The following is a 13,895-nucleotide window of genomic DNA, read 5'->3' on the forward strand; positions in this document are numbered from 1 at the left end:
TCATTTCTATTAGAGACACAGATTTCTTGATTTTTTCCCCGGAAAAAACAACAACAACAAAGACGGTAGTCGGGTTCCAACAATTGAAGTCTAAACTCTAAACTTCTCGTTAATCCGTGTACTGAATGGCGCTGTTCACCAACTGTAGTTGGGATGGGTCCAGACTTGAGTGTTCCAGTTGGGACGGCCCAACTATAGCTGGGCTCAAGAGCTGTAATAACTAGTCTGGATAGAATACGTAATTGTGGTGCTTTGTCCCCACAGGAGGGCGCTATCATCTATGAACGGTCTCCACACAGCACGCCGCTCAACGAGAGTGGGAGCGGTCTTTGATGATAGCGCCCTCCACGTTGGAGAAATTGTGGCAAATCAACGCAACAACGTCTGCAAATTAAGACTATTTTGGTTCCTCGCTATAGTTTTGGGCTGTCCCAACTGGAGCAGTCAAGTTGGGCGGTCCCAACTACAGTTGGGGCAACTCTACAGTTGGGCCGGAACAGCGCCAATGTGATTCATGCGATGAATCACTTTTCAAGGCAAGACCATTCATTTCAAACACACTGGTGATTATCAGATAAATGAGTCAATGAACACGTGTGGGACTTGGTAAAAGGAGTTAAAAGCACAACATGGAAGAAGCCCTGGGATCTTTGGTGAGGACAGTTATTATCAATAATCAAGTCATTAAAAAAGTTAATCACTGACAAAAGTGAATTAATTTTCATATAATAATACTTTTTGGTTCGAGTCATGTGAGTTGGTTGTTCAACAATGTTTGGTTGTAATGTCTAGTAATGGATGACATTCAGTTTAATATAATAAATATGGTTACCCTCCCCCTGTTTAAAAAGTAACTGATCAGCGATCACTCCTGATCCTGCCATCAAAAGTATGGAAATAAATATCAGTTTGAATGAAAAAGTTACGGGTTTGTTTGTTTGTTTGTTTGTGTGTTTGAATGAGGTTATTTAGTCATAAACAAACTTGTTTATCATGGCCAACTGTCATGAGTGGCATAGCTCATCATGATCATGATCATTTGATTCTTCTCACTCACTCACTGCTGAGTTCATAATCATGCTTCATTTTGAATGGTCCTCTTTCCAACGCAACTGGCAAGGTGTCACATCTGGGCCCAATTTCATGGCTCTGCTTACAGCCGAATTCTGCGCTTACGAAAACGATTCCCCGCTTACGCACAAGCGCCGAATTTTTGCGCTAGCCTTGTAGGCGTAGAATGCCTAGTAACGTGGAGTACGCACGCGCAGAAGCCAAAATTCGCCGCTAACCTGTGAAATAGACTTGCCGTAAGCACAGAATTCCCTGCTTCCGTAAGCGCCGATTCTGTGCTTACGGTAAGCAGAGCCATGAAATTGGGCCCAGGTGTACCCCAGGCCCCCAGCCAGGGGGGGTCTGTTCTTGGCTCAGATTTTCAATGTTTCTTATTAAAGACATTGAAATTAAATGTATGACAAAAGGCCAAGTCACGAAAACGATAATAATCACAAAGAGAATGCATTCTATTGGTTGAATTGCTCCACCCAGGATACACCCACGCTCATTCACCAATCGAGGGCATGCATCATTCCCGATAGCGTTCTCGTTATCGGGGTTTGTGTGACCGAGCCTAAAGTCTCTTTTTTTGCTGATCAGTTGAATTTTTGTTCACATGGTTCATAGTTTGGAAACTTGGTGATGTAGAAAATAATATACATCTTCCCCCTTCAGTTGTTTCAAAGTTTAATTGATTTAATAATGGTAGAGTGGTATGGCAGTCGGTATATTTTCAATGTTTGAATGTGTTTTTTGTTTTTGTTTTTTATTGTCAGGGTATGACAGGAATGGGTGCAGCTGCCCGCGCCTTAACGACACCAGCAGATAAATACACAAATGATGTAAGTATTGCACATTTAGGATTGCTGTAAGAAGCATTTAGGGAGACGGCGCCTTACAGCATGTACAGCTAGTTGGGTTGAAGAAGGGCATCCATTATAGGAAGCAAAATTCCAATGGGAACACTTAATAAAAGTAAAGGCTGTTCCGAGCCAATATTGCTCATCCGGCCAGTGTTTATATCCAGTTCCCTTGACATTTATTGACTGAGAATATTTCTGATCCCCTGAACAGGATGCAAGTACCCGTTTGTACTCCTAGGTGGTGGAAAGCAGTTATGATAGTGCCTTGCTCAAGGACACAATGTGGGCACGGTTGATAGCAGTTAACTCCCAAGTTGTATTCAGTATTCCAAAAGTGGCACAATCATGTTTCAGGACAACCTTGTATTGTTGCCTGGGTCAGCCGTGAGGTCGGGGGGGGGGGGGGGTTATAGGCCTAGGGAGGGGAGGGGCTGCAGTGTAGCAAGTTCACTAATCATCAGAGAGGATCATGGATGTCCTTTTTGGGGTTCCGCCATCAAGGTGATCCTCCAACAAAGGATTGAATTTTTACCATGGCAAAGCCGAGGGAAAATATACCGCTTCAGGTTTCACTGAGTAACAGCAGTCAACATTTGTTTTAACAATGTCTAAGTATCAAGAAGTTGCCATTGCTATGGGTATAGTACATTGGTTTTACGGTTTGTGGTCCAGTGTAAATGTTCGCCCCTGCTCAGCACAAGGAGTAAATAGGGCAAATTTGCATTTCAAGTAACTCACAATTCAGTCTACAGTCTTGATAAACATTTTTTTACTTGTCTCTTTACAACAGCAAAACCTTGAGTTGGGTTGGGCCGTCAAAGCCTATCATCACGCAGAAACGTACTTCAATGTAAGTCACTTTTTTTTCTTTTAAAGAGAAAATGTTTTTCACCTCAACTTCAACCCCATTGGGATTATTTTCTCAAAAATGCCAGAATAATTTTTCTTTTTAGAGTACCGCCAGCAAAATAAATTATGATGCACAAAAATGAGAATAGTCAGTGAGTATATTTGTCAGAAATTGTCAGGAATGGATACAAAAATTAAACCAATTTGTTTTTTCATAAATACTGGGATTTATTCTTGGCTTCTGATGAAAATTATTTAGTATTTTGGTTGAACTTAGTGCCAGTCAGTAAAGCTCTTCTTGCAAGGCTGAAGCCTGGTTCATACTTCCTGTGAATACAATTTGAATGTTGACTTCACAATTCTCAACAAATAGTGTGCTCAACTCTCCTGCAAATATCGCAGCGAAAACAGAGTAATTGTGACGACAAATTCATGTCAAATTCTCAACGCATTCGCAGGAAGTGTGAACCGGGCTTATATGTAAGTCTTGCTGGGTAGCTCTGAGTGCTGGCAGGCCCGACCGGCTTAGTGACAACCCTGCAAGTCAGTTGCCATAAGATTCTGTATTTTCTCTCCATATCCTTCACAGCTGGCATCATCGGTTGATAACCGCATGCTGAAACTCACAGCCCAAGATGACGAGATATACAAAAGATTTAGAGAATGCTTCCCTGACCTGAAGATCGATGTCATAGATCCTGAGGATTTGAAATCAGCGCCGGCCAAACTGGTAAGTCAAGTGGCCCCCATAGAGTTTAGTGCAATGGAATCAAAATGCTGTCCTCATTGCACAGAACTGCTTAAGCACAAAACAATCAGCTAAGCATAAACAAATTATGCTTACCAGAAGATGGTTATCAGACAAACTACCATGGGCCAATTTCAAAGAGCTGCTTAAGCCAAAATTTTGCTTAAGCACGAAACCAGCTCGCTTATTTTACACATGTTACTGGCCAAAATGTTATGCCATATACATTGATTGTGACTGGTAAATAGCTGTTGTTCACTTAGCATAACAATTGAGTGGAGTCTTGGCCGGTAATCGATTTTTTTGCTTAAGCAAAATTTTGTGCTTAAGCAGCTCTATGAAATTGGGCCCATGTCACAAGTACAATTTGTGACTGGTATCCTGCTCATTTCTGCTTAGCGGGAATGTGGCAAGCAAAAAGCAGCTCTATGAAATTGGGCATAAAGCTGTAAAGTAAAATGCTGCTGAGACCTTTCTTTCTAAGCAAACAAAATGAGAATTACAGGTGCAGAATTAATAAAGAAATTTTTTCCCTGACAATTTCTTTCTAACCAATCATTGATAGAAATGGAGACCATTCTGCAACGAATTTGAAGGCCTTGTTGAAGATTTCAACTACGGGACGCTGTTACGATTGGATTGCACCGAAGGCTACTCGGAAAAGAACTCTATCTTTGGTGAGTTTTGAACGCAATGTTAATATTTTTAATATGGGCTCCATTGCCGCTGTTTTTGGTGCCCCTCCAAAAACTTTCCATAAAATTTAAGAGTTTACGATGGAAGTGCCCTTTGCAAATTGAAATGGCCTTGCCCTCTCTCTAAGATGAAATTCCTGTTTAAAAACCTGGTTTGAGGGATTAAAAGTACTTTTTACATTTGGAATGTTTTTACAAAGCACTGCCTTGAAACTAAACAAGAATTGGCCCAACTCTCCTCGATTCTGCAGAAAGTTTCCTTAAAATAAATAAATCTTTCCATGTTCTGATGAACAAATTTGAAAATTCCCAAAATTATGGAAACGCCAACCAGAAACATTGGTCACAGTTGAGCGTTTTTGCGTGTTCGGTGGCTTGGTTGGGGTCGCCAAACTCACTGAGTTTAAAACCAAGACATCTGAAAACAAATCTAAAGCAACATTTTTTAAATCATTGTGCTGCATTCACCAAATATTTTTCTAGTGCATGTATGTACAATTCTCTTATTGAATTCTTGTTGTTCTTTTCTGCACTAGCGACGAGAATTCAGTTCTTCGCCATCGAGATTGCCAGGAATCGCGAAGGCCTTAACATGGGACTCTTCAAGAAACAAGACAAAGAGGGTTCTTCAAGCTGATGTGCTCTTCTGAGAATTTAAGAGGAAACGTCAGTCCAGTAAATATCTTCATCGTTTTTACGAAGAGCCACATGTTAAAATAACAAATTATTGATAAATTCAGTACAGGAATGGGTGTATACCTAAATAATTGCATTTTGCGTTTTCACAAAGAGTCCGACATCCCCAAAGGGGCATCTTATACATTTAAACAGAAAAGCGCTGATGTAGGTCAATTGTTTCACAAAGAGCCACATATGTCCGTGTGCACAAGATCACGCAACTCCTTTCCTATACCTGTATGATTGCATTATCCCAGATAACTGTTAAAGTAGGTCATCAACTGCAAACCATTGCTTTAGTGTTGCAGATTTGCAGTTTAAAGCTAAAGAACAGTGCAATTGAGATGTAAATCTCAATTGTGCCTTTTGACTATGTGGCTCTTCTAGGAAATAATGACAATATTTGGTTCCATTGATCAGCTCAAAGGGCTGATAGGTTACTATTTACAAGGGGTGGATTTTACAATAAGTTAAGACTTGTCTTATCTCAAGTTACGAGAAGTTACTCGTCCTAACTTAAAACTAGCCCTTTCCTAAATAACAAGTTTTTTTTATAACTCCTAAACAGTCCTAGAACTAGTCCTAAGTAAGGACTATCTTTGTGAAGTGGACTTTGTGAAACAAGACCAGAATGTAATGAGAAAGAACTTTCTACAGTTTTTAAAAGTACGTGTAAGCTGAATTTTATTTGTTTAAGCACCAAGAAAATATCCCATGATTTTGTCTTAAGTATGGATCAATACTCAACACAGTTGTAAGTTATTCAAAGGTATTATTACACAATGAGGTAAGAGGTAATCTTAGTCAATTGAAAAGAACTAAACTTGTCCTGTTCTGTTTTTTTTGCGCTATGCCGATATCATGTCAATGATTCTCTTAAGATCAAATAATACATGCTTTCCATTAAGTTAACATAAATATAATCAGCTTCAATTTTCAATCTTTATTCTTTAAACACCCGAATAAGAAAGTTTTGTTTCGCTTTACTCATTGCTGATGGAAGTAATTTATTTTGAAAACAATTCATCGTACGTTTAAGTGCTCAAAAGTAAATCAGATTAGTTGGTGAAACTAAGACTTTTAAGTTATGTGCATAAATAACACATTTTTTTGCTTTTCGTTTAACTTCCTTTTTATAGCATTATGCCAAAAAAATGTGTTATTTATAAAAGACTCATTTGTAAATATCAAGTTCAACAAAATGTAATGAAGTAGATAATAATAAATATTCATTATTATTATTGTAATATAATCTGAAGGTTTTACTCTATTTTGTTCCCCCGGGTCCTTTCAAAATTATTCAGATGCTTTGGGTAATGCTGGAGTAAAAAAGGCATGACCGACATTTTTAGACTCTGCAAGTCTAGTGCAAATTTGAACTTTTATGTAGCCTAAACCTTGGATTAACATTGCAGTTTATGAATGAAGCCGAATCACGCAATTTGAAGCCAGGTTCAGGTTGTCCTACGATATGCTTGCGCTGTGCCGGAACCGATGGCACAAGGCAGAAAATAAGTTTCGCAGAATCAAACGTTTTGGGGTGAAAAATTATCAAATTATCCAAACCATTCTAAGAATCCTTTCTTATAATAGTTCATATAATATAACTGACATACAGATCCTTGTCATTTGATTGGTGGAACTTACTTCACGTGACATTCACTATGGCTCCCATCCGCATTGGGGAATAGCCTTTCCCATTCAACAGTTAGGATCATCCTTGTTCCCAATGTTTTTGAGCAGTACAGCACCGCCGCGCCGCTGCTAAAACAAAGGAGCACCTGTGCATAAGGTTGTGATCCGATTTGTGCATTGTTGCCGCTCTGCGACGCTATATGATTTTTGGTTGTCGGTAATTTGGGTGATTTTTCATTTATACTTTTAGAATACATCAAATGACAAGGATCTATATGTCAGTTATTTAAAACAAATATTGAGTGGCTTTAATTCAAGGAATGGGAGGAATATTATCGCTTGGTAAAATTTGGACTGTTCCATTTCACTCTGCGATAATATTCCTTCCATTCCACTCTGAGCCACTCAATATTTGTATACTGTAGTGCTTCTCACAAAGTCAGTCCCTATGGTTATTAATTTTTGGAGTGGTTACCAATTATGACCCTACCCGTGAGTGGAATGTTTCATTTCGTTTTCTTGATATTGTGGGTGATACCTGATTGACTATCAGATTTCCGTCTCTTTTTCGACTGGCTGACTGATTTTGAGAGCTCCTCTTGGCAATCCTCTTCCTCAATGATTCCGCTTGCCTCCTGGCCGGCTCTCACCTTCCACCGATCTTGTGATGTAAGTTCGTTAACGTGCTGAAGTGACATCACAGATTTTATTGTGTTTCGTCTCGTAGCTGAAACGGGACAATGAGATAAAACATAAGTGAGGTCACAGCGTAAGTTTTTCTTTGTTCAACCCAATTTTTGTTTTAATTTACCCATCAGTTTCGCCACCCCTTCAGATAATTCCTCTGCTGCGGCTTCCCAGGTTGTACCAAAGGCCATTTTCACTAAGCAATGAGAAGCGTATAACCAAGGCACCAAGGTCAAGAACAGGGGCATCGGATTGGGCAACTTTGGCTACGGAAAGTATACACCCCAGTGAGAGAGTGTGTTTCATAAATTTACTTCGGTCATTAAACTTGTTTTGTCTGGGTCCTGGGGCATTCAGCAGCACCACTGATTTTTGCATGATCCATATAAGTAATTTCATGGAGATAACAGGTGTTAGTTGTCACATGAAAAGGATGTGTTTTTTTTGCCTCTATATTTAATGGAGCATTCCCGTAATGAGTTGGGTTCAATTTGCTCTGTACGCACCTGCATGATATAAGACAGCTCTGCAGTTTGACGACACGGCATTCTTTGCTTGTTGTTCGGTTAAACCAAATAATAATCCTCTGTGATTTGCATTAAGGAATAGGAATAATTATAATAGTAGCTTCTTATAGAGCACTCAAATGCCCTCAATCAGTGATGCTCCTGGCGCTTCAACATTCAGCATTTTTCCTGCAAAGTATGTGGGACTATGGTGTAAAGTACAAGACCTATTACTTTTACATAAAACCATGTAATTGTTTACAAGGTGTTGTGGCGCAATATGCAGCCAACCAAACCAGGAACACTGAGGCAAACCCCTTCTCTTTTTGATAAGTGCACTAGGTTCTTTAACAAGCATTACACAACAAATGAAACCTATGGCTTTACACCAATCCAAAGGACGCAGCAATATTTAAGTGTCTTAAATAAGGACAATGGTGTCATAACCGGGACTCAAACCTACAAGCTGCTGATAAAAAAACCAAGAGCTCAAGTCCGATGCTCTAATCCAATCAGCCAGGAAAAACAGTAACCATTTACACATCAAGTGCATGTGCACAAATGAACTTATGGGAACCCCCTTCCCAGAACCCCGCCCCACCTCCAAGAAACAGGAGTTAAAAGGATACAGGTTGGTGACATCATACGGTCCCCTGACTTCAGTAGGCTGAAAAAGAAACAAAAAGTATGATCAATGGGAGACTTTTGGGGGTTGTTAGTTAGAGCAGTAGTGTCAAGACCAGGACTCGAACCCACACTCTACAAAACAGAAAGACCAAAGCCGAGTCATTTGCACCTGACAGCTTGGCCAAACAAACCACATAATTTGTGAAAGGCGAAAACAGGAAAACCATACAAATCACACACACAAAGACCTGTCTTCTCACTTGCTGATCTCAACTGTTCACAAAATAACGAACCTGTGAAAATTTGAACTCAATTGGTCGTCGAAGTTGCGAGATAATAATGGAAGAAAAAACACCCTTGTCACACAAAGTTGCGTGCTTTCAGATGCATGACTTCAGGACCCCAAAATCTAATTCTGAGGTCTCCAAACCAAATTCAAATAACTTAGTGGAAAATTACTTCTTTCTCAAAAACCATGTTACTTCAGAGGGAGCCGTTCCCCATAATGTTTTATACATTGTATTATCAACAGCTCTCCATTGCTCAAGTAAGTTTTTATGCTGATAATTATTTTGAGTAATTACCAATAGTGTCCAGTGCCTTTAATATTGTGTTACTGATACATACCCTGACAGCTTGGCTTGTGATGATAATGTTCTTGCCTCGACACAAACTGACCAGTGTCATAGCGTTGGTCAGGACATTCTTCCTCAAGGTGGCATCTCTAATCGCCGGCGCATAGGGAATCTCAAAATAGATACCTCTCTCTACCGCCTTCCAAATAAATAAAAATATAATGAAAACATTGAGTGGCATTATTTACTTCAGGGAGTAATTCATCATGATCACAAATAATAAAACAAATAATTTGTTTAAACAGAATGTGTGTAAAACGAATGAATTTAAAATTGATAAAAATAATAATGAATGTAGCGTCTTTAACAAGGTCAAAGCGCCTCGCAGAGAATCTAGAACATATAACAGAAGTTTTTTGAATGTCTAAAAAGTCTGGCTGGAGTTGGTTCCATTCCCTCGGGTCAATGTCTTAGAGTGGCCGGTGTCAAAATAATAACAATAATAACAACCAGTTTTTATATTGCGCTTTCCACGCCTAAAGGGATCTCAGAGCGCTTCCAACAATATAACCTCTTGTCACTGGGCCTTAATTCATTCCTTAAACCATCTCAGCTCACTGGGAAGTATACAGCCTGTGCAACATTAATATGTGCTACTAAGCTAAAAAAATCACAAGAACCATCTCTGCCTTCTCAGGTACCCATGTACCCCTGGGTGGAGAGAAGCAATTATAACTGCCTTGCTAAGGGACATAAGTGTCACAACCCGGATTTGAACCCACACTCTGCTGAACAGAAGCACCAGAGCTCGAGTTCGGTGCTCTTATCCGCTCGGCTATGACACCCTACAATATACATTGATACTTCACGATGAAAGCAATGCTCAAATCCCATAGACTCCTCAAAAACATTTTAAGTTCAATGATAACTCACAGCATTCATGGCGATCCTCTTGAAGTAATAGGGCATCTTCTCTGTCATGTCAGGGCATATAATGTCCACCTCCAGCTTAGTGCATGCCATGTGGAACATTTTCTCAGTGGTCGGTTGGACAGCTAGAAGATCGTACGACTGAATATTGTCCTGTCTCTGAAGATTTGATCAGAAATGTTTTTAAATAACTATTAACATGACCATGGTCAGGTTGGCGTAGTGGTATATTTCCTCGCATTCCAAAACAGGGACCCAGGTGTGAATCCTGCCGAAGGCACTATTCGGATTAAGAGTCCCCACCTGGACCCCATTTCATAGAGCTGCTTAAGCAAAGAAATGTTGTTACCAGGTCATTTTTGGTTTAAAACAGGGGATTCATGAGCAATATTTTCTGGTTAAGCACCTCTGTGAAATTAGACCCCGACATGCGTTTTCCCTGGAATAATTCTCCATGGGATTTTCTTCCCATATCTGAATCTGAAACTTCCTTCCTTGTCTTCTCTTCATGGAGTTCTTAGCTGGTATAGTGATTCTTCACAACCAGAATTAAAACATGAAAACTAACTGAAAACACCCCATCCAAGTCCCCATAAGTGAATACAAATATCCGTTGCTTACCAGTTTGTGTGTTTCAGAACCTTCAGATAGCACCATATTCACCCGGGTTAGCTGCTTGAACCCTTTAGACCGCACCTAATATTAAAAAAAAGTTTTTATAAAACACGACAAAACATAAACCACTAGATACTAGCCTAAGTGTATGGGTCTGCTTTACTACTACTGCATAATTCTACTGCAAGGAAATGTGCAGTGCCAAATGTTGCAGCTCGTACATTTTTATTGTACAAGGTGCGAGTAAAAAGTGGGAGGGTAGCTAGATATTTGCTCCAACGGTTCCCTGAAACACCCCGATGGACGGGAGCTCGAGCTGGGAAGGGATATCCACCGTAATGTAACCAATCTCCGCTCACACAGGCTTTAGCATGCTGGCAGTATAGAGTCCCAGCCTCGCTGCCACTATATTGATACACCTCATTACTAACTCCTGGTACGGATGTACTGAAAAACAACACTGATTGGCTCCCAAAACTGACTACTTTGCGTGCGCAATTTGTTATAAACTTATGAGCACTTGTATGGCGCTTGTAGGACACTTGGTACTCAAGGCAAATGAACAGTTAAATTCAAAAGCCATCTTTACAGTCGATGGAAACAAAACTGGTATATTTTACTTACTCCAACAACTGCTTTAGTGTCACTGTCTAGTTTCAACGAAGGTGGAGCAAAAGAGATCTTTTCCTGAAAAAAAAGTCAACAACAACAAGAGAGTGTAGCAAGCAAGAATACAAGAGAGTAGCAAAATACGTATGCACCTGTAAAAGCAGCGTGTATGTAAAAAAACAAATGGTTTGTTTATATAGACGATGTGAGCTATGTTTACATTCAAACCGCCCTCTGTTGACAAAACACTATATACGTCATGTTTCGCCAGGCACTGAGTTGCGTAGTCATAGTAAGATTGCTGGCTGCCAAAACACAAAGGTTTTGCCCGGCGGTATGCGCGCGAATCATGTTATGGTTTTCGTGTGACGTCAGAGGTCACATCGTCTATATTGTGTATAATGGGCCATTCAGAAAATCAGTGTTTAAAATGACTACGAGTCCTTTGCGCGTTTAACTCTACTTCTGGTAAGGCTATCATCTGCAAGCAAAATGGTCGGGTCTAGTCACCCTACATTACCTAACCTCAAACTGCGCAGACTTACGAACATACAATAAGTTACAAGAAAGTTGTACAATACATTCAATAACAAAAAACTCACTTTGTGCTTGTCTTTTCCAGGTTTGTCTTGTGCTGATGTATAGCCGATAGCAACAACTCCATACCCAACTGTTTAAAGCAATGAAAGCAATTATTCAGTTGTGATAATCGCAACTAGCAATTATTATACGTTTAAAGCCATTGGACACTTTCGGTACAAAAAAGGAAAAAAAAGTTCACAGATTTACAAATAATTTACAGGGTTTACAGAAGGTAACGGTGAAAGACTTCTCTTGAAATATTAGTCCATGAAATGCTTTACTTTTTGAGAAAACGGTAAAACAATACAAATTCTCGTTAGCGAGAATTACGGATTTGTTATAAACACATGTCATGACACGGCGAAACGCGCGAAAACAATGGTGGGTTTTCCCGTTATTTTCTCCCGACTCCGATGTCCGATTGAGCCTAAATTTCCACAGGATTGTTATTTTATATATAAGTTGTGATACACGAAGTGTGGGACTTGGACAATAATGTTTACCGAAAGTGTATAATGGCTTTAACAACAAAAAGGCTTAATTCCCAAAGAAAACGAGACTTACTGTAAAGACACTCAAATTTGAGTTAGACAGAGGAATAGTTTCAAGAATATAAATTCAACTTTTTTATTATAATACTAAAGACACTGGACACTATTGGTAATTGTCAAAGACCAGTCTTCTCACATGGTGTATCTCAACATATGCATATTAATAACAAACCTGTGAAAATTTGAGCTCAATCGGTCGTCGAAGTTGCGAGATAATATAATGAAAGAAAAAAACACCACTGTCACACGAAGTTGTGTGCTTTCAGATGCTTGATTTCGAGACCTCAAATTCTAAATAGTTGAAAATTACTTCTTTCTCGAAAACCACGTTACTTTAGTAGAGGGAGCCGTTTCTCACAATGATTTCTACTATCATTATCAACCTCTTCATTAGTTAGTCATTACTCGTTACCAAGTAAGGTTTTATGCTAATAATTATTTTGAGTAATTACCCAAAGTGTCCACTGCCTTTTAAATTAATCATTTTACTTAAATGCGGACTAGAAGTTTGTCAACAGTTCAGTTATTCAGTTAGCATTCGAACTTTGAAGTAGTGACAAACTTTTCTATCTACAATCGCATTGAAACACATATACAAAGAAATAGTAATACAACTTACGTCTTGCAGCACACTCCAAGGACTTTTTCAGTACAGTTGGTTCACAGCTCCCGTCCAAGTGCAGATCGTGCATGTCCATTTTGCTCAACTTTGTTTTTTTAAAGTCATAACAAAAAAGACACGGTACTGGGAGGTGGGGTGAACGAATCGCTGTAGAGCGATTTAGTACGTTTGTTTTAAATGCAATATGTCGTCTAATGCTCCTAAATCGTCAGTATGTAAACCAGATATGATACAAACAAGGAGGAATTTATGCAGACAACTGTTAAAACTTGACAAACTTCGCTACTTCAGTACTTTTAAACACACACAACCTCTCCGCGCAATCCTCGACGGTCTAATGAAAGGCGCCCTCATCGTCAAGTGAAACCAACATTTTAAGAAAAGAGTGGTGCACACTACGGTGTCCCATTGAAGCCATACGATGTGCACAACTAATTCATATATTTTCTTTAGTCTAGAAAGAAGCCCTAATCTGCAATCTGGAGTATTTATATGGTTTATTTTCATGTTTTTATATATTTGTTCTCAATAAATAAAAATATTATCGTTATTTTTTGAAGGGGGGGGGGGGGGTTAAACAACAAATGAGTTGATCAATGTCATAGGACTTGCTGCACATTAACAAATTGGAAATGAAAAAAATTGTTAATGGCCTGACGTTGTGACCCTAGCAGAGTCTTTCTGGAAGGCTAAATGACAACACAACAAACATGAACAGGTAACCAATCTGTAAAACACAACCTGTAACAAACAATTACAAAATGAAACAAGAAACCAGGGAGGTAAGAAGTTTAACACTGTTTTTCCTTTACAAACATAACTATTTTATTTACAGTTATGACATATACATGTACATGTAAATGTGTCCAGTTGAGAATCAAGCAATTCCATTATCGAAAGATTAACAACACAATTTTTTTAAATGTTTTTCTATTTAGTAAACAACATAATTAAAATAAAAAATTCGTTTTGGTAGCCCTTTATGTACAGGCATTTCAAAGTGCTTATCTTCATTCATACCAGGAAAGGTTTAAATAAACTTGGATTTAAATGTAGGGTCATATTTTGGT

The 13,895-nt window shown here is 39.0% G+C and overlaps 2 protein-coding genes across 2 annotated transcripts; one reads left to right on the top strand and one right to left on the bottom strand.

Moving 5' to 3' along the window:
- Positions 1-506: 506 nt before the first annotated feature.
- On the top strand, positions 507-4,884 carry LOC139940939 (protein PBDC1-like). The gene is made up of 6 exons (XM_071937345.1): positions 507-653; positions 1,830-1,895; positions 2,707-2,766; positions 3,355-3,495; positions 4,079-4,190; positions 4,745-4,884. The coding sequence occupies exons 1-6, from the start codon at positions 630-632 to the stop codon at positions 4,843-4,845; spliced, it is 504 nt and encodes a 167-aa protein (XP_071793446.1). The 5' UTR covers positions 507-629; the 3' UTR covers positions 4,846-4,884.
- A 2,143-nt stretch (positions 4,885-7,027) lies between these two features.
- Positions 7,028-13,148, bottom strand: LOC139940938 (ribonuclease P protein subunit p30-like). The gene is made up of 9 exons (XM_071937344.1): positions 12,823-13,148; positions 11,673-11,740; positions 11,086-11,148; positions 10,468-10,542; positions 9,850-10,005; positions 8,969-9,115; positions 8,344-8,381; positions 7,715-7,794; positions 7,028-7,248 (listed from the first exon to the last, which is right to left on the bottom strand). The coding sequence occupies exons 1-9, from the start codon at positions 12,899-12,901 to the stop codon at positions 7,028-7,030; spliced, it is 927 nt and encodes a 308-aa protein (XP_071793445.1). The 5' UTR covers positions 12,902-13,148.
- Positions 13,149-13,895: the final 747 nt, after the last annotated feature.

Source organism: Asterias amurensis, chromosome 8 (assembly GCF_032118995.1).
Source record: "Asterias amurensis chromosome 8, ASM3211899v1".
In the NCBI taxonomy this organism is placed as follows: Eukaryota; Metazoa; Echinodermata; class Asteroidea; order Forcipulatida; family Asteriidae; genus Asterias; species Asterias amurensis.

Bases quoted from the DNA above. Each gene is read 5' to 3' on its own strand.
- LOC139940938 (XM_071937344.1), bottom strand. From the start codon at position 12,901: ATGGACATGCACGATCTGCACTTGGACGGGAGCTGTGAACCAACTGTA. The intron at 11,149-11,672 runs GTGAGTTTTTTG...CTTTTTTTTCAG, and splicing joins CTGGAAAAGACAAGCACAAA to GAAAAGATCTCTTTTGCTCC. The intron at 7,249-7,714 runs GTGCGTACAGAG...GTCCCGTTTCAG, and splicing joins AGCTGTCTTATATCATGCAG to CTACGAGACGAAACACAATA.
- LOC139940939 (XM_071937345.1), top strand. From the start codon at position 630: ATGGAAGAAGCCCTGGGATCTTTG. The intron at 2,767-3,354 runs GTAAGTCACTTT...TATCCTTCACAG, and splicing joins ACGCAGAAACGTACTTCAAT to CTGGCATCATCGGTTGATAA. The intron at 3,496-4,078 runs GTAAGTCAAGTG...AATCATTGATAG, and splicing joins AATCAGCGCCGGCCAAACTG to AAATGGAGACCATTCTGCAA.